Below are 25,742 nucleotides of genomic sequence, written 5' to 3' on the forward strand. Positions count from 1 at the left end.
AAAGAGCATCTGCATGTCATGGTTAAAAGGCCTGGAAAATACTCTGGACTCTCTGAGAACAAGGACTGGGGCTTATTCATCTGTATATCTCCAGCTCCTTGTGCACTGCCTGGCACATGGAAGGCACATCAATAAATGTCTGCTGAATTGAATTTCTCCAACTGCTGAGCCACAGAACTAGCTCAGCCACAGGCAACGGCAAGCAAATGGGCTTATTACCCATTTCTTCAGAACAAAATGAATAAAATCGTGGGCACAGCATGACCCAGCATTTTGATCATAAGAATCAATTTTTCTTACCTCCAGAGATGTTTGCAACAAAACACAGGGATTGAGAAAAACTGGCTGCTGACTTTTATTTTATACCTCTACTGGTAAGTTTAACTCTTGACTGCTCAAGCCAGAAAACCGCCAGTCTAATAACAATGGGTAACCAAAAGGATAATTCCTCTTTGACTTTGAAATGAAATAAACCCAGAGGTTTGTAAAGCGTCTATAGTTGGCCTGCTCTGTGATTCCAGCATGCTACCAATGGCCAGGGGCCTTATTATGAACATAGGGATGTAAGGGGCTGCACCGTCCAGAGGAAAGGCCCTGGCTTTCAAGTTCGACAGTGTCCCACGGTGACTGGAGATTAACCCTTCTGAGTCAGTTTTCTTATCTGTAAAATGGCTGTAACCATCATACTGACCTCATGAGGTTATTTTTAGATTTAAATGAATTAAGGCAGTAGCAAATGCCTTGTAAATAGTAAAGCAGATAGTACTGTTGCTATGATATGTATATGGGATGAGGAAAGGACAGGGGATAGAGGAAGCCCTAAGTCTTTGAAAATAATAACTGGCTAACTTTTCCTCTCTTAAACTCATTGGCAAAACTGCTGTTATTTCAGTTCAATAAATATTTGGGCGGCTAGTAAGTACCAGGAGCTGTGCCAGATACTGGAGATATAAAGATATACGCCCTACCTGAGGCAGGAAGTGCTATGAAAACAGATAATTTCAGTGTGGGGTGAAGAAGTGGGTATTTCTTATGTGGTAGTGTTTAAGAACAGTAGCCCAAACTGGATGTTGATATGACAGAATAATATTCATTTTTTAAAAAGATTTATTACTTGAGAGAGAGTGTGCACGCAAGGGGGGAGGGGCAGAGGGACAGAAATTCAAGCGGACTCCGTGCTGACGTAGGGCTCAATGTCACGACCTGAGATTATGACCTAAGCCAAAATCAAGAATCAGATGCTCAACCGAATGAGCCACCCAGGCACCCCAAATAATATTCATTTTTTAAAAAAGATTTCATTTGAGAGAGAGAGAGAGAGAGAGAGAGAGAGAGCGCGCGTGAGTAGGGGGAGGGGCAGAAGGAGAGGGAGAAGCAGACTCCCTACTGAGCAGGGAGCCTGACATGGGGCTCGATCCCAGGACCCTGAGATCATGACCCGAGCTGAAGGCAGATGCTTAACCAACTGAGCCACCCATGTGGCCCTAATATTCATTTTTTAACAGTTTTTTTTCCAGATATAATTCACATACCATACAATTCACCCATGTAGAATATACACTTCAATTTTTTTTAAGTATTTTTAGTATATATTAAAGGGTTATTCAACCATCTAATTTTAGAACATTTTGGCCTCCCGAAAAGAAACCCTGTACCCATTAGCAGCCACTCTGTCTCCCTCCATCCTTCCAACCCCAGCCCTAGACAAAGACTAATCTATTTTCTGTATAGATTTTCCTATTCTGGCTATTTTAAATAAATGGAATTGTACAATAAATGATCTTTCATGACTTAGCATTGTTTTCAAAGTTCATCATGTTGTAGCATGTATCAACATTCATCCCTGGTTACGGTTAAATAATATTCCACTGGATGGATGTACCACATGTTTTTACACATTCCTCGTCTGATAGACATTGGGCTGTTTCCACTTTTTGGCTGTTTATTATGAATAAAGCTGTGATGAACATCTGTGTACAAGTTTTCATGTGGATATGTGTTCCCATTTCTTGGGTAGATACTTACGAGTAGAATTGCTGGGCCATATGGTAACTCTATGTTTAATATCTTCAGAAATGGCCAAACTGTTTTTCCAAAGTAGCTGCACCATCTTACAATCCTATCAACAATGCAGGAGAGTTTCAATTTCTCTGCATCCTTGTCAACACTTGTTCTTGTCTTTTTGATTATAGCCATTGTAGTGGGTATGAAGCACTGTTTCTGGGGTCTTAACTGGCATTTCCCTAATGACTAATGATGTTGAGCATCTCTTTAAGTGCTTACTTGCTGTATGTATACTTTCTTTGAAAACATGTCTATTCAAATCCTTTGCCCATTTTATTTTTTTATTTATTTTTATTTTATTATATTATTTTAATCACCATACAGTACATCCCCAGATTCCGATCCTTTGCCCATTTTAATACTAGGCTGTCTTTTTACTGCATTCCAAGAATTCTTCATATATTCTGGTGCTATTCCTTATCAGATATACAATTTGTAAATCTCTTCTCCCACATTTTTGGTTGCCTTTTCACCTTCTTGAGGGTATTGTTTACAGCACAAAAGTTTAATTTTCATACAGTTTTCCCATTTATCTATTTTTTCTTTGTTGCTTGTACTTTTGGTGTATATCTAAGAAACTACTGCCTAAACCAAAGTCACTCTAAGAGTTTTATAGTTTTACCTCTTACATTTAACTCTTATATCCATGATCCATTTTGAGTTAATTTTGTGCATAGTATGACTTAAAGGGCCCAACGTCATTCTTCTGTATGTGTACAAAACAATACTTGTTTTGACATAGATGACTAGGAAAGTATTTCTAGGAGACAGTCTAATACAACATTCAAAATGCATTCCCCAAAATATCTCCATGGCTGCAGAAAAGACACCGAATCATACCACCTGCATGTGGAAGACAATGAGATAAGAATAAATAGCTTTGGGGCACCTGCGTGGCTCAGTTGGTTAAGCATCTGACTTCATTTTTTTTTTTAATGAATTTTTATTATATTATGTTAGTCACCATACAGTACATCCCCAGTTTCCTATGTAAAGTTCGATGATTCATTACTTGCATATAACACCCAGTGCACCATGCAATACGTGCCCTCCTTACTACCCATCACCGGTCTATCCCATTCCCCCACCCCCCTCCCCTCTGAGGCCCTCAGTTTGTTTCTCAGAGTCCCTAGTCTCTCATGTTTCATTCCCCCTTCTGATTACCCCCCCTTTCTTTATCCCTTTCTTCCCCTACTGATCATCCTAGTTCTTATGTTCCATAGATGAGAGAAATCATATGATAATTGTCTTTCTCTGCTTGACTTATTTCACTTAGCATTATCTCCTCCAGTGCCATCCATGTTGCAGCAAATGTTGAGAACTCGTTCTTTCTGATAGCTGAGTAATATTCCACTGTATATACGGACCACAACTTCTTAATCCAGTCATCTGTTGAAGGGCATCTCGGCTCCTTCCACGATTTAGCTATCGCTCGGTGCCCCACTGCTGAGGGAAACCTTCGTCACAGCGGGGCCACTCACGACTCCGTTCTCAGACTGCTGTTCACCCAGTTAGGCTTGGTGTATCCCACCAGCTCGTGCTAAGTACATGTATGTTCTGTTTGTTTTTCACCAAACAGAATGCAATAAACATCTTCATATCCGATTAAAAATACTCGTGTAAAAAAAAAAAAGCATCTGACTTCAGCTCAGGTCATGATCTCGGGACCCTGGGATAGAGCCCCACATTAGGATCCCGGCTCAGCGGGGAGTCTGCTTCTCCCTCTCTTTCTGACCCTCACCCTACTTGTGCGTTCTCTCTGACTCTCTCTCAGATAAATAAAATCTTTTTAAAAAAAGAAGAAGAAATAGCTGATGCACGTGGTGATGTGAATTTGAATCATCTTTTCCACACTTTAGCGAACACAAAATGGGAGTGTAGAAAGGGATGGGGAGGAATCAGGTTGATGATATTGGTTCAGGAAGGCATCAATATTATAGTCATTCATCCATTCATTCATTACATATTTACTGAGCACCCACAATGTGTCAGGTACCACTCTAAGGACTGGGGTGGGAGTGAGCAAAACAAGACAAACATTTCTGCCTTTTACATTCTAGTAGTGGAACAAAGACCAAAGACAAACCAACCAACAAACAAATAAAATAACCAGTATTTCAGACAGTGCTATGAAGAGAACACAAGCAGAGAAAGATGACAGGGTGGGGTGGGGGGTGGCTAGGGAGGGAGGTGAGCCACCCAGGGACCTGGGGCCTGGGGGATGCCTGTCCCAGGTATGGACCAGGAACAACACCCGCCACCACAGACCTTTTGTAGAAAGGGTTCTAGAATCAGACCACCTGTGTGTGTTTGTTTTTCAAACCACCTGTGTTTAAATCCTAGCTTGGTACTCATAAGCTACCTGACCCAAGGGAAGCTACTTAGCTTCTCTAGGCTTCAGCATCCTCAAATGTAAAATGGAAGCAATAACAGTAGGTAGTTTATAAGGTTCAGGCATTAAATGAGTTAATACATGTAAAACACTTAGAACAATAACTGACACACAGTAAGGAATCCATAAACCTTAGGTATTATTGACGATTAATATCCCTTCCGGAGTACTGCATTCTCAGAAATTAACCAGTGACTGAGCACAGAGTTCCAACTGAGGCTTCAGCAAAAGCTCAAGCTTGCCAAGCATAGGGAAACATGCTTCCAAATTACTGAAATAGTCAATCTCTAATACTCGAGTTATCCAATGACACCATTTGCAAGGTTTCAGATGGTGCAACTCTCGTGGAATAAATCTTAATAGCTCTCCAGAGGAAAAAAGTTTCTTTACTGGCTTTTACTAGGATCCAGAAATGAGGATGTTTACTCACACTTCAGAGGGCTGGCACCCATTTCTAATTTTTTTTCTCCAAGAATCACTCAACTGGCAACTTCCTCGCTTTGTCTTATTCCTAGAAGTAGCTGAGCTTGTGTTCAGACAATCCAGCATTGAAAAAAACCCGTTCTCTCTCTTACACAAGAGTGCTTGAAGGTGTTTTTCACTCCGTAAGGACAGGAAAGGGCCAAATGAATCCACCTGATCTAAATGGATTCTAATGCCTGCAAATTTTTGTCAACGTGTAACAAGTTTTGTAATTCTTTTTTTTTTTTTTTTTTTTAACGTTTTTTTTTTTTATNTTTTTTTATTAATTTTATTTATTTATTTCAGAGAAAGAGCGAGAGAAAGAGAGCATGAGGAGTGGTGGGGGGGACAGAGGAAGAAGCAGACACCCTGCTGAGCAGGGAGCCCGATGTGAGGCTCGATCCCAGGACCCTGAGATCATGACCTGAGATGAAGGCAGACGTTTAACCGACTGAGCCACTCAGGTGCCCCAAGTTTTGTAATTCTTATAACTGACAACAAAATTCCATTTTAGAGAACATGTCCGAGGAAGTTAGTGGCCCCCTCTACCCCCTTCCCCTACCAAAGTAATTTCTCCAAAGTGATTCACAGCAGTGGCATTAATACAACAATGATAAATGGAGCCAACCTGAGTGTCCTGAATGAGCAAATAATGGTATCTCAATCTAAGAAAAACTTGTGTGGCCAGGAATAAGATGTTAACAGTAATAAATAATAATAGCAATCATTTTCTAAGCATCAACTATCAATGAGGTATGATGTTAGGGACTTTCATCTATATTATCTCCTTGAAAACCTTACTACAATTGTTATTCTGTTTTACAGATAAGAAAATGGGCTCCAAAAGGTTCAAGCACTTCTACAAAACCAGTATTCAAGGTGTGACTGTGGCCTTTCCCTTTCTTTTGTTTATTACATCAAGTGGCTGTGTGAGTACAAACGCATATCTAAAATAACAATGGGTGACACGTACTGAGCATTTACTATGTGCCAGCCACAGTGTTATGCACTTTACATGTATGATTTAATTTAATCCATACAAAACCATTCTTTAGAGATGAAGAAACTGAATCACAAGGAGCTAAGAAACTTGCCTGAAGACAAAAAATTAAGAGTGCAGCTAGGTTTTGAACCCAGACCTCTGGCTCTAGAGCCCCAGTTTCCCTAATTCTGTCTTCCATGAAGTAATATAATGTTAAAAAAAAAAAAAAGCAGCAAGGTACAAAATAAGATACTTAATTTAAGAAGTTGAGGGTTGAATGTCAATTCTTCCCACAAGAATTTGTGTACTTCGCTCAGGCTCTACTCTTGTTCGAGACTCGTCACCGTCCCCGCTCTATCCAGCCAACAGAAATGGACAGCGGCCTACTTTGTGCCACAGCACTGTTCCAGAGGCCAACGGTCCAAGGCCGGCTGGACACAGGCTCTGCCTAGACGGCTTTCATGTGAGCTCTCCTCTTGGGTCCTTATCCACTGGCGCTCAGTTCAAATGCCACCTCCCACCGAAGCCTTCCCTGGTTACACCACCGTAAGCTACGTGAGCCTTCCTCCCCTGTTCTAGCACTGCCACGAGTTTGCTGTCTGACTTCTCAACTGGAATGAAAGCCCCAGGATGTTACTTTCTTTATCCACATAGGTTAAAGAGTGCTTGGCATAGGAGACTCTCGTCCTTATTTGCTTAATGAGTCAGACTTTTCTCTGTTTTTAGCCTCTCTCCCTCCTACACAGTGCTGGCAAAATGATCGTTCTACAGCAACAAGTCTCCTGCCATCTCTCAATGCTTGAAACCTCCTGTGCCATCTCTCAATGCTTGAAACCTCCTGTGGCTCCTATTTGTGTAAGGGTGTCAAATTCCAGTCTCGTTTAGCTTTGTGTTCAATGCCTTGTCTGGCCTGGCCAGGGCCTAACCTCTTCTCCAAAATACCTGAGAGGCAGTGAAGTTAAATGGTGAGGAGCATGGGCTATAATTCCAGCTCCACCACCCACGGACCTACCAGACAGATGTGGGCCTTCATTTTCTCATCTTAAAATGGGGCAATAAATCAGCATGCAAATCAAAGGAGGGCTACGAGGATTAAACAAGTTACTAGATAAAAAGTACTGAGAGCTGCTCCTGGCACATAACAGTAAGTGCTATTTTCTCCTGCCACGAGCCATGGACTTCAGTCACATTCATCTATTCCTTCTTCCCTAAACAAGCGGCGTTCTTTCACACTCCCTGCCTTTTCTATACGTGTTGTTTTTTAAGTCTATCACTTACTCACTATGACTGCATGTTTATTAATGTGAAGTTCTTTAGAGCAGAAATTATAGCTTTAATTCTTCGTGAGGTACGGCACGCTGATTCACTTGATAAATGTTAAACCAGGATCATTATGTAAAATTAGTCATTTTAATAGTTTGTACTTACATGAGAAAGGTCAAGGTGACCCTTTAAAGCTCATTTGGTTTCCCTTTTCTGTTTACTTAAATGCTGACTTCTAAGAATAACTGAAGGATTAGAAAGCTTTCTCCTCCCCACCCAATTTTGCAGGCTCTCATCTTCCACCTACTCCTTTCTCACCATCATTTACAACACTAATGTCACCAATACTGACCCCCGAGGCAAAGTGATCCTTAAACACTATATAAAATGTAAGGGGTTATTATTACTACTAGTAATACAGATCTTGCCTCTGCTAGTAACTACTGGCAGGAACTTGTCCAATAACATGGAGAGATGCTGTTTCCTGTCTCCCCATCCCTACCCCCTTCCAGGGAGAAATGCTGACCTACGCAGGTTAGGAGCAATGTATTATCTCTCAAGTGGAAAATAAATGTCAAAGTTGTAAATAAAAATGAGATTGGTGGGTAATTTGTAGTTTGGAATATTCTGGGGGTTTGGGAGGTTTGCCGACAGGACAGAATCCAATCAGTTCAAGGATACTGGGTTCTCAGAAGTCTAGGAAACGGAGGAGGAAAAGCTTGCCTTTCAACACATGGCCTGGGGCAGGTCTCATACCTATGAAAGGCATCTACCTTCCGGGCCTAGATCCTTCCCTATCCTCACTATTCTACACTCTAATTTCGTTATATTATGGAGTAGGTAACCATTAATTATACAGTGTCCTGGCTTAGGAACATCATGTTGTCCTGATGGAAAAATATGTTCCCAGTTCTAAACAACTGGCTCATAGAATGCTTTTTGGAAAATGTCTCATTCATAAACTAGGGACTGCACAGAACTGGAATCAGTTCCTTCTGGAGAGGATGTGCCAAGTACTGTGTCCTAAGGTTTGCAGTAAAAAGAAGCCAACCTCAGTGAAATAAGTAATGTAGGATCCTCGGCCAAATTCTCAGATCCAAATCTGGGTTAAGCAATAAATAATATAATGGCAAGGGAGCAAGAGGAGACGAGATGAGAAATGGGAGAAACTGGAACCTGAAAAAGCTGGAGTCAGGCGCACCAAGGTTAGGACCTGCCTCTTAGGAAGCAACTCTCTCAATCTGCCCTTCGCCTAGCAGCTTGGGGTGGGCTCCTTGCCACTACTAGATCTGAGCTCAGACATTACAACTTTAGAGGGCCCTCCACGCCTATCCAGGGTAAAGGTGGCCCTCCTCCTAATTTCTTTCCTTCTCTTCATTGCACTTACTGCTCTCTGAAATGACCTTTCTGCTTCTTTACTGTCTGCCTCTGCCTAAGGGAATATGAACTCCATAAGGCATCTTACTCATGTCAGGCTGACGGGTGTATCCCAGGGACCAGTGCACCAGTATATACCCAGGGCCTAGTGTGTGGCAAATGGAAGGCACACAGAAAATATCTGTTGAACAGGGTTGTTGTGTGAGGATTCAACGATGGAATCAATGATAAATTTATCTATATATCTATCTTCCGCCACTACCTACCTACCGACTTACCTATCTACTTACCCACCCACCTACTCTGTCTGGTTTAGCACTGCTACACAGCAGCCCTTCATAAAAATTATAAAAGAAGCAAAACAGACAATGATACTGTTATAAGTCAGCAAGGACTCACTGAACACCTTGTACATGTCTCACAGTATAACTCACAGGAGTATAAAACACAGCCCTTCCAGGAGGCAAAGCAAAAGTCAACTAAAGATTGATAGCAGCTTGCATTCTGCTAATAGGTAAACGCAGTTATGCCATTCAAGAAACTTCCTTAGTCAATGTTCAGAATTTATAGGAACTCCTAGAATCCACCTGACACTATGCTGATGTCGATCACAGGGGAGGAAATGGAGGAATGGCAGTGGTGTGGCAAAAGAGAAATCAGCTCTGCATCATTCTCCCACAGAGTTAACCCTTCATAAAAGGTTTTGGGTTTGTCTTCTTTCACAGGGGAGCAAGGGGGAGGGAATCACCCTAATGGGGTGACCCCCTTTCCCCACATGTTGCAAGCAGGCCCATTCATCCCAGTACCTAGCCACAGCAGCCTCTGCCCCTCCACCTCCTGTTGAAAGGCAGGGATGCTGCCATGTGGAGCTGGAAGCAACCAAGACCGAGGTTATGTCACTTCCTTTCTCTCCAGCGTCGCAACTGCAGCTGTAGCCCTGCTAGCTGCACTGTTGGAAAAAGACTGGAGAACAAGACCTTTACAGTCTCTTTTAGCATTATATTTCCATGAAATCTTATCTGTACAGGGATTCCGAAAATGAGTAAACTGCTTTTGCAATGTTTTCAGCATAGAGATCTTTGACTCACACTTAGAAGTTGGGAAAGAAGATATTTATTTAAGACAGTGGTTTCAAATTGTTTTTTAAGTAGCAGACTACTTTTTTTGTAAATAAAGTTTTACATGGATCCTTATATTGAGCAGGAAGGGAAGTTCCCCTCTGGTTGCAGCTAGGGTGAGGGGCCAGGGGCTCTATCCTCTCAGCTTTCCCCTCTTCCTTTGAAGGGGCCCCTGACATCTCTGAGGAACACACTGGTTTAAGGAGAAAGGGAAAGGAAGTTAAGATTAGATAAATAAACTAATGAATGGGGAAGAAAGGAAAGTTTTTCCTTAATGGGCAAGAAAAGGTGGACTTGGAAAGTCGCCACTTTGTAACCATCATAGTAAAGACTGGTTGGAAAAAGAATCATCAATGAATGCTCGATCTAGGAGGGAAAGTTTGATAAGAAGCAGGGGATTTGCTTGATCTTCAAATGTCTCCCCACTGATCGCTTAGAAGAAAGAAAAATCTGCTTATCAGGCACAAACAGCACTGGTCTGAGACTTCAAAATGTGAATGTCATGTAAGACAAAGAAAGGCTAAGGAAGTGTTCCAGATTAAAAGATAGAAGGACAGGGCATCTTAATAAATATGATCCTTGACTGGACTGTGTACTTGAGCACGGAAAGAATATCACTGGGACTACTGACAACATATGGACTATGGATCATCAATCTGATAGAAGTACTATATTGGTGTAAAATTTCCTGAATTTGGTAACTCTACTGCAGTTATGGAAGAGAATGTCCTTGTTCTTGGGAAACATACATTGGAAATATTTGGTCTGAAGAGGACAGGATATGTGTGAGCTACTCTCAAATAGTTCAGAAAAAAATATATAATACAGTATTTACCGGTATAGAAGGGCAGAGGTTTTCTAGGTGGGATCCCTGGAGGAGCACTGGCATCATCGCTTGCTAGAAATACAAATTCTTAGGCTCCACCCCAGACCTGCCAAAGCAGCTGTGTGGGGTGCGCCCAGTATCTCCAGGGGATTCTGATGTACAAGCGAGTTAGGAAACCACTGGGACAAAGAGGACAATAACACAAATGTAGTGAAACATTAAAATTGGCAAAGCCAGGGAGAGGGCATATGGGAGTGAGCTTTTTGTATTATTGAAACTTTTCTGTCGGTCTGAAATTGTTTCAAAATGAAAATGAATAGTAACAAGAAGACTACCCTGGGATGATCTCCATACAGACGCGGAGAGGAAGAGCCCTTGGAGGCAAGGAGGCAAATGCTGGGTTTCTTGCACTCAGCTGCACAAGAAGTGGTGGGATCCGGGAGCAGGGGGCTGCAGCTCCAGGGCAGAGTGAGGAGAGGAATGTTTGTCCGCATGGTCTTCAAACAACGCCTCTCCTTCCTGCAGAAAACATGAGCACCGAATCTACTAACCTGAATAAGAGAGTCCGGCGATCTCTATAAAGAGGTCTTCTTCAGAAAAGCTTTCCGGGAGCATGAGGAAAGCTGTGGTCACAGCACTCTTCAGATTTTTATCGAGGGCTGACCGAAGAGCAACGTTCTCATTCATTGCTATGATTTTCACCTGTAATAAAGCAGAACATTTAGAAAAAAAGTGTCAAAGTGGACTCTTGCTCAAGCTATGGGTTTACACATGCATTGGAACTATCCCAAACCCTTAGCCCTGAAGATCTTGGAATATTAGTCCAGTAGACATGAAATAATTATTATTCTAATAAGCAATCCCAGAGGCTTGTGTTTTATGCCAGAATCAAAGATATGATAAAGAAAACAAAATAAATATTTCTCTTAAATGAGGAAATTTTCCATCGGTTTTGAAAAAGAAGTCAGTATAAATGAAATAAACATCCTTGGGGAAATTTCGTATTTTTTTAAATTTTATAATCTTATTGTTATTTACTTAATTTTATGGTAGACAAAGGCATTTTACTTCTTTATTTAGAACTCACCTCTGTTCTTATCCATACATAACCTAAGCACTTCATGCCTTATTTTGAACTGATTTTGAACCTGACTAAGGAAAAAAGGAAAGAAAATTAGCTACAGTAGAAACAGCATGGGTGTGGGGGTTGGTAGGGGTTCAGGTCTAGGTATTTATTTACTAGCGTGTGAATTTGGGCAAATTACTTAACTTCTCTGAACTTGAGTCCTCATCTATAAAATGGCTATAAATGTGCATCAAAGAACTGTTACAAAGATTGAATGAAATAATAAATGTAAAGTTCCTAATGTACTAGTGAATGCCTTGATCAATGAAAAGGATTTTTCTCCTGAATACACAGCAAAAGGTAGTCTCTTTGTCCTCAAATCCATTAAAATACAAATTGCTCCAGTCTGTTCTGAGATTTTCTGTTTTGAAGACTGCAGTGTAGTTAAGAAAACGTGTTCAAGACCCAGCTCCATCTCTTACTAGCTCTGTGACTATGACCATAATTCCTTATCAGTAAAATGGGATTAATAACAATCAAATTGATAAGGTTGTTGGTTAGATTAAATGACATACTGCATACAAACCCTTAGCCGCAATGAGCTTCCTTCTGTGTCTTTGGGCACAATGCAAGAGCTTCCCTGGGCCAGAGGTTCTCACCTTTAGCAAGCACCACAATCACCTGGGAGAGCTTATTAAATGCATATTATTGGGCCCGTCCCCCAGCACTTCTGATTCAGGAGGCCTGAGTCAGGCCTAAAAATATACATTTCTAACAAGTTCCCAGGTGGTCCAGGAACCACATTTTGAGAACCACTGCTCTTAGGTGTACATTTAGAAGTAGAAATGCCAAATGGCTCTTCAGAGTGGTTGTGCCAATTTACACTCCAGATATTATCTTTTTAAACCATCAGGCTGCTTCTGACTGATTATCTATAAACAAGGAAAGAGTCTACAGGTCCCTAATTAAGGACCCTCACCCATCTGAAATGCATCCACCTTCTGTAAACCATTTAGTGCTATCACCAAATCTTCCCCACTTCTAGAAAACAGAGCTTAAGTTGCCTTTTATCTGTCAAATAAAGATGATTTCTGAGAAAAATTAAGATGGCACTAAAAGACATACACTATCAGAAACTAAATTAAAATTTTATTAGACAGCAAGGAGAAAGGATGATGTATGTTTCAAAGTAGTTTCTTCTCAGTTGCCAAAAACGGTATTATAAAACATAACTATTTTATTAACTTAAGAACCAACTTCTATCTTTTACCTTTTGTCCCTACTTTTTTCTAAGGGCATATTTATAATACCCAAACCTCTCATATGGTAGGTAAGCCACTTTATTCAATACTACCAACTCCTCCCTTGTAATTACAGCACTTAATAGCCCTTAATTAAGCCTTTCAGCACTTGGGTGAGTTTAGCATTATTGCAATCATCTGCAGAAAGGAAAAAGAAGGTGCAGTCCAGTAGCATGACTTGCCCAACGTTGCATAATGAGTTGATGGTAAAAATCAGGGTAACACCCTTATACTTGGCAGATCCAGCTCTAAATTTTTTGAATTATTCTCATGCATTCAGTTAGGGATCTGTTCTGGTTAACTTTGTTGTTGTTCTGGTTGACTTCTTATCTTGAAAGATGATTAAAAGAAATGTTAAGTTCCTATGTAACTTCTATGTTCATTCTTCGAATAACTTTCCCAAACTTTGTATTCCATATCGAGTCATAGATCTAGGAAGGCAACCTCCTCATCTTACTAATGGGGAAACTGAGGCCCGGAGGGTTAAAAGACGTTCCCTTCAGAAGCAGTGGCACACCAAAAGAGGACCTAGGGCCCTGATTTATCCAGAGCTCTTTCTATAATCCTCAGAAGTCTGTTTACTTCCAAATCCCTGCTCTTCATCCTCATTCACCAGGTCCTGCTCAATAATTCTTCGTCCTCTCTCTTTTTGGTGGCTTTTACAGAAACTCAATGAAAACAGAAGTTATTCTGAGACGCTAACAAATCAGAGTAAGTTTGGGGAAATTTTCCTATTCAAAGCAATATACTTGTTCTCCAAGAAAGTCATTCTACTTAGTTGTAAAAAAGCAGTCTGTTTGCTATTTAAGGTTAAGAGAGTAAAAATAAAAGTGCCCTTACTCAAAGGAAAAATGTCAATTCAGAAGACTCTGCTACTGTGCTGATCTGGCTCTCCAGTGTAAGGTGACCTAGGAACTTGTCTCAGCAGCGCTGTTATTTGTGGTTCAGAGTGAAAAGCCAGTGAACTCTTGGGACACTGCCAGAGAGGCCTGGGAAAAAAAGCAAGTCCTCGGATTTGTGAATAGTTGTTTGTATCTTACTGGGAATGCCCCGACCTGAACCACACAGATAGCATTAACACTACTGCCAAGGGGGAAATCGTTATTGGAAAGAGGAAGGGGTAAAGCCTGAAGGGACTTTCAAAAGCTCAACTTGAGAGATTTGTGAGTACTTTTCAAGATAGAAAAAAAAAAAAGTCACATGTGGTCTCTTCTATAATACAGTCACATGGAGACAGTCCTTGAATTGCAAACAGTGAAATTATAGTCACAAAGAACACGGCCCTACCTAGTGTTCAAACACTCAACCAGTAACCAAAGACACTTCCCCTAGAAGTTTTCCATGCCAAATGGCCAGAAAAGTTAATTTTTCTAAATGGTCACTGCTTGAGGACCAAGAAGAAACACTGAACAATCAAGTTGGATGAAACCTTATAATCTACCTGTTGGATTGTGGATTCTTCCAGGGCCAGCAATGTGGTGTTATTTTTCTATCCCTTTAGCACCCACAGAGAAGAAACTTAGTTGTCTCTTGAATAAGTAAATTAATGGCTCAAATTTTGCATTTCAAAGGCTAGGGGCACAAACTTGTTCACAGCTGGCTAGAGCCAAGACCAGTAAAGTCAGGTTTTCCAACTCTCTTTCAGGGATCTTTAATACCATTGGGATTTTTCTAGACATAAAAAGTAAATCAATGAAGTTACAATATGGTAATAATTGAGAAACTGTGAATATACTAAGAGCCACTGTACATTTTAAATGGTTGAATTGTATGGTATGTGAATTATATCTCAATAATTTATGTTATAAGAAAGCTATATTACTAGCAAATAAAAGAGAAAAAATATTTCAGTCGATACTTCAAAATAAATTAAAATCCTTCTAACAAGGTAGCAAAATACTATTGTATGTCAATGAGAATGCTTTAAAAATTCAAGCCAAATTATCTATACGCTAAAAACAAGACGAAATACAAAAATCCAGACTTATGTTAAATAAATTAGGGAAATGACTATTAATATTAGTTTAGAGTTCTTTTGACTTAAAAAAGAACTGGCCACAAGATTCTATTAAATACTTTAAATTTCATGGCTCTTTCCTTGAAAAATGACTTGGTAAGGGACTCAGAAAGTAGAAATAAAATAAAATAAAGCTAGAAATAAAAATGACTTATCTAACCTCAATTACGAGGTGAGTTAATGGTAAAGTAGGATAGAAATTTAAATTACACTCAATTTTTTCCCCCAGAAATGTCCATCTTTTTAAGGTACTCCTTAATATTTTTAAAATACTATTAATAAACTTTATTTTTTAGAGCAGTTTTAGAGTCATAGCAAAACTGACTGGAAAATACAGAGAGTTCCTATACACCCTCTGTATATTCCTTTTAAAGATTTGAATTGAGAAATTCTGTTCTATTCGCAAAATGGAAGATCATCTTAGAGCTTTAGACAATATAATTTAAAATACATCCTTCTTTTAAAACATATAAAAACAAAGAATTCATACTCATATTCTAAGACCACCTATTTTTTTTTTTGTTCACAAGCTACCAACCCTTTCTTTTCATGAGATTTGTTCACGTTTGATTACTATTTGCTGCCACCTAGTGGTAAAAATCATTGGTTTAAAGATTTGTTACCATTGACAATTCTCTGGTTAGCAGTGATCTTCATGGACTCGGAAAATGCTAATAGATGAAAGAGTTAATTAACCCATTAATAATTTATTTTTTACCATGTGTTATGTTCAACACTTTCAAATGAGTCTTAGGATAGCCGAATTTTCTTGAGCTATTAGTTTAATTAGCCAAGAACTGCAGTGTTTATCAAGCTGAGTGTAGCAGCTACTACTGGTCTTGAGCTGCCGTTTTACCAGGACATGTGACATTTAGATGAAATCTGAGGTCATTTCCAGTGCCACATTCTGAGATTTCATGGCATTTCATTTTCTAAAGCTTATTTAAAAAAAAATTGAAATATTCCAAGCACAAAGCATAATACAGTGAATAATAGAACATTTTCACATTCACTATCTCATTTTATCTCAAAATAAACTCTGAGATAGGCAAGGACAAAGAGAAAGGAATGATCATTTCCTGAGTATCTACTAAGTAAGTGCCAGGCATTTTAGATGTAGGCATTTCATCTTTTTTAAGGTTGATGTCGTCAGTCTAATCCACAGAGGAGGATGTCGTCAGTCTAATCCACAAGAGGAGGATGACCCAAGGCTCAGGGCCTTGTGCAGGGCCACAGAGCTGGGGAGCATCATAGCTGGGATCCAAACCCTAGATCTAATTCTAAAACACCTGTGTTCTTTCCAGCACTGTCACTCTGCTTCCACTTGTCAACAACTTTGTGAGGGAAAGTACTGTATTGTTACTCCACCCTACAGATAAATTACCTGAGGTACAAAAAGGTAAAACAAGTTTCCCAAGTTCACATAAACAGCTAACAAGTGGCAGGAATGGGTAAGACCTAAGGCTTCTAATTCCACTTTCATTACTTTTCCCATTAGGCTACATATTTTGTAAATTTATTTTATTTCATTTTTAAATCTTTTTTAAGTAATCTCTAATTACATCATGGGGCTTGAACTCACAACCTGGAGATCAAGAGTCGTATACTCCGCTGACTGAGCCAGCCAGGTGCCTCCATGTTTTATAAACTCAAAGAAAAAAGAAAAACATTTTGGAAAGAAAGTTAATATTTACAAACTTTCAATTACATCTATTCATTCATTTTACTAATTATTCAGCTTTACTGGATCATCTTCACTAATTATCCAGTTTAGAAATGGAAAATTCATCTATATAAATATGAAATTATTTCAGTAAGCCTATTGTTTCTGGATTTAAAAAAATGTTTTACTGGGGCACCTGACTGGCTCAGTCAGTTCAGTGGCCAACTCTTGATTTTGGCTTGGACCATGATCTCCGGGTCCTGGGATAGAGCGTCAAGTCAGGCTCCATGCTCAGTGGGAAGTCTGCTCCAGAATCTCTCTCTCCCTCTGCCCCTCCTCCTGCTCATGCGTACACGCACACACACTCTCTTTCAAATAAATCTTTAAAAAAAGTTTTTACTGAAGTAAAAATTATATAGTGAAATACAGAAATCTAAAGGGTACAGCTTGAAAAAAAATTTTTTTTAAGATTTTATTTATTTATTTGAGAGAGAAAGAGAGAGAGAGCACAAGCAGAGGGAGAGGGAGAAGCAGGGAGCCTGATGTGGGACTCGATCCCAGGACTCTGGGATCATGACCCGAGCCAAAAGGCAGATGCTTTACTGACTTAGCCACTCAGGTGCCCCAAAAAATGTTTATATATGAACATACCCATATACCTATTTGCCCTGATCAAGTGTTTCTGGATGTTTTAATGAGCTACACCATTAAATTGTTTTGTTTTTGTTTTTGACATCATTAAATTCTAAGCCCAGAAGCAACGCAAGAGAATTGTGATCGCCCACGTGTATCAAGAGAGATTTGGATGGGGGGAGGGGCAGAGGAGACAGAGAATCTTAAGCATGCTCCACATCCAGGACAGAGCTTGAGGCAGGGCTTGATCTCATGACCCTGAGATCATGAACCCAGCTGAAATCAAGAATTGGATGCTTAACCGACTGAGCCACCCATATGCAGCTCAACAGAGATTATGACACAACCAAATGAGCTGAGGTTCTATAAATCTCTAATTTTTTTTTCCAGATTTTAATTATTTATTTGACAGAGAGACAGACAGCCAGCGAGAGAGGGAACACAAGCAGGGGGAGTGGGAGAGAAAGAAGCAGGGATCCCGATGTGGGGCTCAATCCCAGGACCCAGAGATCACGCCCTGAGCCGAAGGCAGACACTTAACGACTAAGCCACCCAGGCGCCCCATAAATCTCTAATTTTTTGCCATAACTGACAAAAAGGGGAGCAGCAGAATCACTCTTATGGGGGACATTTGAGAACAATCCATGTACCCTGTTTTGGGGCCTGAGACCCTCTAATAGCACAAAGAAAATTGCTCCTTGCTATGAGATTAGCAACTGTTAACTGTTTCACATAGTTCTTAAACTATGAAAAGATTCCTTCATAGGAAATAGGCTATGTAGCTGCAAAAAAAAAGAAGAAAAGTAATATGCAAATACAACGTCAAAAGTTCAAGTCCTTTGGGACGCCTGGGTGGCTCAGTCGGTTGGGCGTTCTCTTGATTTCAGTTTGGGTCATGATCTCAGGGTTGTCTGATCAAGTCCGAGTCAGACTCTGTACTCAGCAGGGATTGTGCTTGAGATTCTCTCTCCCTCTCCCTCTGTTCCTCCCCCTGTACAAGCTCACTCTCTCTCTAAAATAATAAACGAAAAAATCTTAAAAAAAAAAAAAGTTCAAATCCTTTCTACTTTTTTCCTGTTCTGTTTCTATTAAAACCCAGGGGGAAGCCTACCTGCACAGCCTCCTCTGGCAGCATCCAAATGAAGGAGGGATTTTATAATAGGATCTCAGCACTGGCCTGAGGAGGGTAAGAAAGGGGATCGGATTCTACTCCTTTCTGAATGACTACCTGATTCATTCATTCATTCAACAAATGTTTGCTGAATGCTTACTATGTCCCAGGCACTGTCCCAGGCACTGCTGGGATACATCAGTGGACAAACAGTGCCCTGTGGCACTTACATTCTGGAATGGTGATCTGGGTCATGCTGACAGATGTTCCACTGAGGCACTGGGCATCTCGTCTGCCATCCTCCTGAGCCCAAATGGACTGACCCTGAGCCTTATCCTTTCAGACAACTGGAGTATCTTTAGAAAGAAGGCAGGAGTAGTGTGGATAATATCTGGATATTGTTTGGCATTAAATTCTATAGGGAATAAAAGGAGTCTCAAATTCATTTCTGTTTTGAAGTTCCATCTCAGTGCAATCACACAGATCAAAGCAGGGTCAGACTCAGAGAAGAGAGACATCCCTAACCGCGGTAGCCAATAACACACTTGCTCACCGGTTTTTGGAGTCGTCCAGCAACATATAAATTATTCCAGTTGAGGAGATCTTCAATCAAAATGTTAGTGCTGATGACCCCGTATTTGATAAGCTAGAAAAGAAAAGATATGGGCATGAAAGAGTACAAAATACCATACTGTTGCTTTTGCAAATGCAAAATATAAGGAAAAACATTTCTTTTTTTTTAAATTACCATTTTTTTTTTTTTTTTTTAGATTTTATTTATTCATTCGACAGAGAGAGAGAGACAGCCAGTGAGAGAGGGAACACAAGCAGGGGGAGTGGGAGAAGAAGAAGCAGGCTCACAGCGGAAGAGCCCGATGTGGGACTCGATCCCGTAACGCCGGGATCAGGCCCTGAGCCGAAGGCAGACGCTTAACCGCTGTGCCACCCAGGCGCCCCGGAAAAACATTTCTGACCAGAGTAGCACCTTAATTTCCAAAGCCACTTAAAATCTCTGCCTTGTGAAAACACACATCTCCACCAGACTCTTTCACAAAGGTTAGTTCCCAAGACTGATCTGTCCCCTCAGGGGTGCCAGGTGAAGTGATCACTATCTTCACTCAGGCTCTTGTGATGTCAAAGGCACAACGGCTCTTAGAGGCTATCTAGCACAGATTGGTCCTCACTGAATTGGAAATAAAAACTGGGTCTGCACCACAGTTTGAGAAGCGAAGATATAGTTCATGTTTCTCATTTGAGAAATGAGAAACCTATTAAATGGTGTGCCCAAGGTGGCACTGTTAATAGCTGAGTAAAAACTAGGTCCCTGAATGTCGGTCTGTGCTTCCAATGTTCATTTCATCACAGAGTCCAAGAAATTTTCTTTAAGTAGAAGTTTTCACCAACATCCTTCACATGATGAATTCCTCTTTCACTGTTAAGTATTTCAAACACTTTTATAATTACAAAGCCACATCCAAAAATTAAACCTCTTTATCAGAGCTAAACACATGGAATTATGGCCAAGCTCATTTCAAAAGCAATTTGTACAAACCCTGAATGTAGTTGTTCCAGGTTACAAAATCCCATTTGCTTCAACAAATAACTTCAGACTCACTTTGCTAAACTTCAGTATCCAAACAGCCTTCTCAGGCTACAAATATCTAAAAAGTAGCTAAAGAATTTCAATTAAAAAGTACAGTCCCTTTGGCATATAATTATGCCCCAACATTTGGTTACTGGAGCTTGTAATATTGTTTGAAACCACTAATTAGAGATAGGCTCAGCATAATACTAATTATGGAGAAAGAACAAAGCTACGTGTTTGGCATGACTAAAGTAGACGTGGAAAATTGCACTGAGCCACCATCTTCCCTCCTATCTGGCCACAATACAGCAGAAAGCTCTTCTTAATGCAGGCACATAACAGATGGGAGGTAATGGAAACTCCACTGACCTGGAGTCAGGGGCCTCTCACGTTATAACAAGTTGCATGACCTTATGGAAGTCATGTCCACTCTCTGAACCCTCATTTCCTCAACAGCAAAATGCAGGTTGGAGCAGGATTACACCTCAACCAGAAAAGTAAACGTATGGCCCAAAGGCTATACAGACATAACCAATCAATCATAGTACTCATTCCTGCCAAGTGCAGACAGGTCTTCAAAATCCTTCTTAAAGTCAGTACTCCAACCTCCTGCCCTTCAAAGCCTAGTACATTGACTGGTAGTATCAGCATCACTGGGAGCTCCTCAAAAAATGCAAAATTTCAAGCTCCATTCCAGACCAATGGAATCATAATCTGCATTTCAACGAGATCCTCCGGTGACTCATCAGCACATCAAAGAAAGACTGCTTAAAGCCATCAGCAGCACAGAGCAGAACTGGCCCAGCTGGTAGAACCTGTGTGTCATAGTAGCCCGGCTCCAGGGGGTATATGACTTAGACCCCGTTGGTCCTCTTAGGCGGCAGTCCTGCCCAGTTCTTGGCAGCTCTCTTAGAGACTGGGCCCCTTTGCGTGAAAAACAGCAGGGTTCCTGCTGTCAAGACAACCCTCTGCTGGGATCTGTGCTTCTTATCTGCTCTCCAACAGGGAGATGCGGTGCATCCTCAAATTCTACCCACTTGTTGGCACCAAGAGGTTCCTATCACGTGGCATCCCATGCTCTTGACATCCCACTGACCAAACCAGTGGTTCTCAAAGCGTGTTTTCCAGACCAGCAGCATCAGCATCATCTGGAAGCTGCTAGAAATGCAAATCCTTGTTCCTAAGAGAGTAAATCTTAAAAGTTCTCATCATAAGAAAAAAAAATTGTAACTACGTGTGGTGATGAATGTTAACTAAACCTATTGTGGTGGGAATCATCTTTGCAATACATACAGGTATCAAATAATTACATTGTACACCTAAAACTAACACAATGTTATATAATTATATCTCGATAAAAAAAAATACAAAACCTCAAACCTCACCCCAGACTTACCGAATCAGAAACTCTGGGGTGGGGCCTAGCAATCTGCATGTCGGAGAGGCCCTCTAGGAGATCTGATGCTCACTCAAATTTGAGAAGCACTGGCCAAAGGCAATAATTAAAGACAGTCTCTCTCAACCACCTTTATCCAGCAGGATGTGAACATTTCCTGACTGCAAGAACATACATATTCAGCTGGTATTCTACTACTTAATTAGTAACCGCCCAGATTAAGACAAACATCCAAAGTCACTTACCCTACCATCACACATGATCAATGGATTATAGTAGACTCCAGCGCCATAGTTATTCTGGATAGTGGTGATAATCTTGGGCCCCAAAACTTTTAGGAAAGAGTAATGGTTCCAATTTTTTTTCAGGTTCTTTGAATGCCATGCAACAGGGTCATCTACTGTGAAAACAAAGTCCAGCATGGCATTCTGGGAATGAAGAAAAGAGAAAGATTTTAGTTTTAATTCCTTGAAGGCACCTAGATAGAATGGAAAGCTCTAAAACTTATGCCGTTATGATGAATAAATAGAAGACGTGAGGCTGTCATCAGAAATTTAAGCAAGTCTCTGGGACCAGTCTGAGCTTGTTTTCATGAACATGCATAGTAACGACAATGCTTCCTCCACACGTATTGTCCTCCAGGCACTCTTTCAAATACTTTATACTATATGTATCATAGTTCATTCTATCCTCAAAAAAATCCTACAAGGTAGGTACTGATATTATCCCAATTATATAGGAAGGAAACCAAGGCACTGTATAAGTTCCACGCCCATAGACACAAAGCTGGTGAGTGGCAGACACAATCTGGATCCAAATTCTGAGTGCTGAACCTTATGCCACATGGCCTTTCATCTAAATGTAGCTTAATGTGTTCCACTTTTCTTCCAGATCAAATAACACAGTATGGATAAGCTCTGAAAAGCATTATGTAATGGGAAATAAGTTATTTTAACTCTTACCCATTCACCAACCACTCACTGAGCACCTACAAGGAGCTCTGATAGATCCTGGGGTAGGGGTAAAGAAAGTCAACTGGGGAGAGTAGACAAATTACCACTAAATGAACTTGATAGAGGAATGCAAAATGTACTAATTCCACTCAGAATGGGGTCATAACAGAAATAAGAAATTTTCCTATGAAATTATGTTCTTCAAGACTCTGATAAATCTTGAGTCTTGAAGAATGTACAAGAGTTAAGCAGGTTTGGTGGAAGTGTAAGCATGGGGAAGGGAAGGGAGTCTTGTTAAAGGAAAGCATTCTTGTGGATATGAGAGCTAGGCATGTTCTGGATGCTATGTTTAGTTTGATATGCTGGAAAAGAACACAAGCAAGGGAGACCAGAGAGGGAGGCTGGGTTGCCGTGCTAAAAAATTTTCCTACAGAAGAGCTCACTGGAGGGAAGGAACACTAAAGGTGGGAAACCACACAGGAGGCTAACTGCAAAACTCTGGGTGAGAAATGAAAAGACATTAATTAAGTAAGGCACTGAGGGTAGGGACTGATCTGAGAGAGACTTCGTGTTGGGAATCTATAAGACTTGTTATGTTGTAGGGAATAAGGGTGAAGGAAAGGGAAGAAAGGGCCTTTTCTTGGAGAAAATCCCAGGCCTACTCAGGGGAAAATCTCCATGGAAAAATGAAGAGGTGGCTACTGAATCGGGAGGCTAAGGCCTACTTTAAGATTCTCAAAAACCACAAACCACTGGTGAAACTTAAGATTTGGGGTGGACATGTTTTTAAAAAATGTATAATTATGTTAATGTATGTTAGAAAAAATAACTAGCCTATAATAATCTATAATTTCTTATATACCTACAATCTATACTTTTTCATATGTTGTCAACTTAAAGCAAAGTATTACTTAAATACGGTATAGTTGGGAAACAGAAATCCAAGCAACAGTATAGACGGCCTCACCAGGAGGCGAACAGGCAAACTTTAACCTAAAAACCAGATTACAGTCAGGTGTTCCAAATCCAGGAGACCCTATTGCAATCATTTCCTTAGTTTAATAAACTAAGATGACAATGAATTGTTAGGCTATGCATGAACTACAGCAAGTAAAAATCCAGTTCACCAGAGAACATCTCTATTAGACTCTTGCTCCTTTTGTTAATTTAGCAAAAGCTCTCAAGCCTTAGTGGAGAAAGTAACAGCCTCATTTAAATGAAAATATTTGCCTGCCACTCCACTCCTGTATGCCTTAAATCTTGTTTCCACCTTGGAAGCAAACTTTTCCCCCCTTTATTTACAGGGAAAAAAAGTCTGCAATCATAAGGAAAACTATACCTTCACCGCTGTTGCACTCAGGCAACGTTGAAAAGTAACAACTTCTAGTCCTGAATAGACTCTTGTTAAATGTCCTGGGCGTGGGTAAACATGTTGGTCACCCACTAACTTTTGCTGCTAACTTCACGGCATCTGCCCTGGCCCTACAACCAGCCGTTAGCTTCCTGAAGCCAGGAGTATCATTTTGTACTTTCTCCCACAGCTACAGATGAGACTCTCAAATTTGGCTGCGCATTAGAATCACCAGGGAAGTTTTTACAATTCCTGAAGCCCAGGTCTCACCCCAGGCCAAGCAAATCAGAATCTCCACAAGTGGAACCCAGGCATCAGCATTTTAAAGTTTCTCAGAAAACGGCAATGTGCAGCCAAGGCTAAGCACACTGAACTAGCACCAGGCAAGTATTTCCTGCCTTCCATCTTGCCTCTGCATCATCTTCGCCCTCCGCATAATTGCATCTCCTGTTCTAGAACGAAGTGGGCTCCTACTTATCCTTCAAAACTCAGCTCATGATGTCGTTAGACTAGGAACACTTTCCTACGGTTTGTATTTTGCTAGTTGATACGTGCAGTGTGCAGAGTAAATGGGCAGCTCTAGGGCTCTGGAGGGATCCAAGGCAAAAGGGACCCCGTGAGAAGCGGCCGATTCCCGGCGTGGCGCCTGCCCCGGGGCCAGGCTCACCTTCTGGTCTGAACTGGGCCCCACCTGGCGGTACACCCCGGAGCCGTAGGCGAAAGCCAGGCTCAGCTCCTCGGGGAAGTGAGACAGGATCTTGCGGAAGGCCACCCCCGAGCTCTGCAGCGCCTGCAGCGCCATGGGGCCGAGGCTCAGAGACAGGGACTCTTGGCGGAGCAGAGCAGGGCAGAGGACAGCGGGCTGGGGAACCGATACCGGGGTTGCCGGTTAAACGTGGGGAGATGGAAGTCGGGGACCGGCCCGGACGGCAGAAGGCTGCAGCCGGGAGGTGGGAACTGGAGGGACCAGTGAGAACTCCGACCACAGACCCGGCCCCGCCGACGCCGGAGAAGCACCGGGTCAAGGCTAGGGCGGGCGGCGGTCGTGTGGGGAGAGGGACCAATCCCGACCACGCCTCTCGCGTGCATACGCGCTTCAAAGGCGCAAGAGAAGACGCTCCTCCGCGGGTGGGGAAGCGAGGGCTCCGCGGAGACCCCTGGCGGTCGGAGGAGCGTGCTGCAGACTGGCCGCCTGGACCCGTGACTAGGATATACGGGTGCGGAGAGTGTCAGCTAATTGAACAGTTTTTGAGCTTTATGAATCCGTTTTTGTTCTCGACTCAAACACATTTTCGTAAATGGCTGTAAAATCATGAGTGTGTATTGCAGAATATTTTTCATGAGGTGAAATTCACAAAGCTAACATAAAATAGTACACTTTATGTGCAATTCAGTGGCATTTAGTGTGTTTACAACCATCTCCTTCCAGCTCCAAAATTGAAAATTTTGAAGGTTTAGGAAAACACTCATAAAATTAAAATCATGCCCAATTCCAGCTTCCAGAGATTATCACTATTAAGATTTGGCTGTGATTTTTTCCTACGAAAGCCATTTTCAAATCCAGTGACGGACATGGACATGAAAGTGTTCCATGAATGGTAAAGGACTGCACCAATGTTCTCTGAGATTGGTATTTAATTCTAAGGGTGGAGAAGAGTCTTTGCCTCTTTGCCTCTGGGACTGGTCTCACAGAAGGGCACATCAAATGCAATTTCTGGAGGAAACAGGACCCCAGGTGGGAGCTCACCAGTTTATGTATAACTAGAGAAACTTGTTCAAAATCACAGGATGTACTTTAACTTCCAGGACAGGGACTTTTCAGATACTCTTTTATTTTCCCTGATGTACACTGCCTTTCAAAAAGCAGAAATCGCAGGGTGCCTGGCTGGCTCAGTCGGTTAAGTAGCTGGCTCTTGATATCAGCTCAGGTCATGATCTCAGGGTCTTGAGATTGAGCCTCCTGTCAGCTCCGCACTGGGTATGGAGCCTGCTTCAGATTCTCTCTCTCTCCTTTGAGCCTCCCCTCCGCCTCCCCCTTCCCTCTCCAAAGTAAATAAATAAGTAAGCAAAAAGCAGAAGTAGCAATAGCTAAATTTGGGTAACGTTGATGCCCTTCACATGCAGCTTTCTTTGAGTCCCCTCCACTACTGGGTGGGAGGAGGTTATTGTTTCCATTTTACAG

The 25,742-nt window shown here is 41.3% G+C and overlaps 1 protein-coding gene across 3 annotated transcripts in view; it reads right to left on the minus strand.

The window, feature by feature from the left end:
• TAMM41 (TAM41 mitochondrial translocator assembly and maintenance homolog) overlaps positions 1-24,625 on the minus strand; it is a 49,008-nt gene extending 24,383 nt beyond the window's left edge. For all 3 annotated transcript variants that reach the window (XM_019808809.2, XM_034658790.1, XM_002928033.4), the window contains exons 1-4: positions 24,228-24,625; positions 21,502-21,684; positions 18,829-18,921; positions 11,036-11,186 (exon numbers count right to left, since the gene is read on the minus strand). In XM_019808809.2, the coding sequence (XP_019664368.1) occupies positions 11,036-11,186; positions 18,829-18,921; positions 21,502-21,684; positions 24,228-24,362 (562 nt within the window). In that variant the 5' untranslated portion in view covers positions 24,363-24,625. The remainder of the gene's footprint in view (positions 1-11,035; positions 11,187-18,828; positions 18,922-21,501; positions 21,685-24,227) is intronic.
• Positions 24,626-25,742: the final 1,117 nt, after the last annotated feature.

This window comes from Ailuropoda melanoleuca, chromosome 4 (assembly GCF_002007445.2).
Source record: "Ailuropoda melanoleuca isolate Jingjing chromosome 4, ASM200744v2, whole genome shotgun sequence".
NCBI classification, from domain to species: Eukaryota; Metazoa; Chordata; class Mammalia; order Carnivora; family Ursidae; genus Ailuropoda; species Ailuropoda melanoleuca.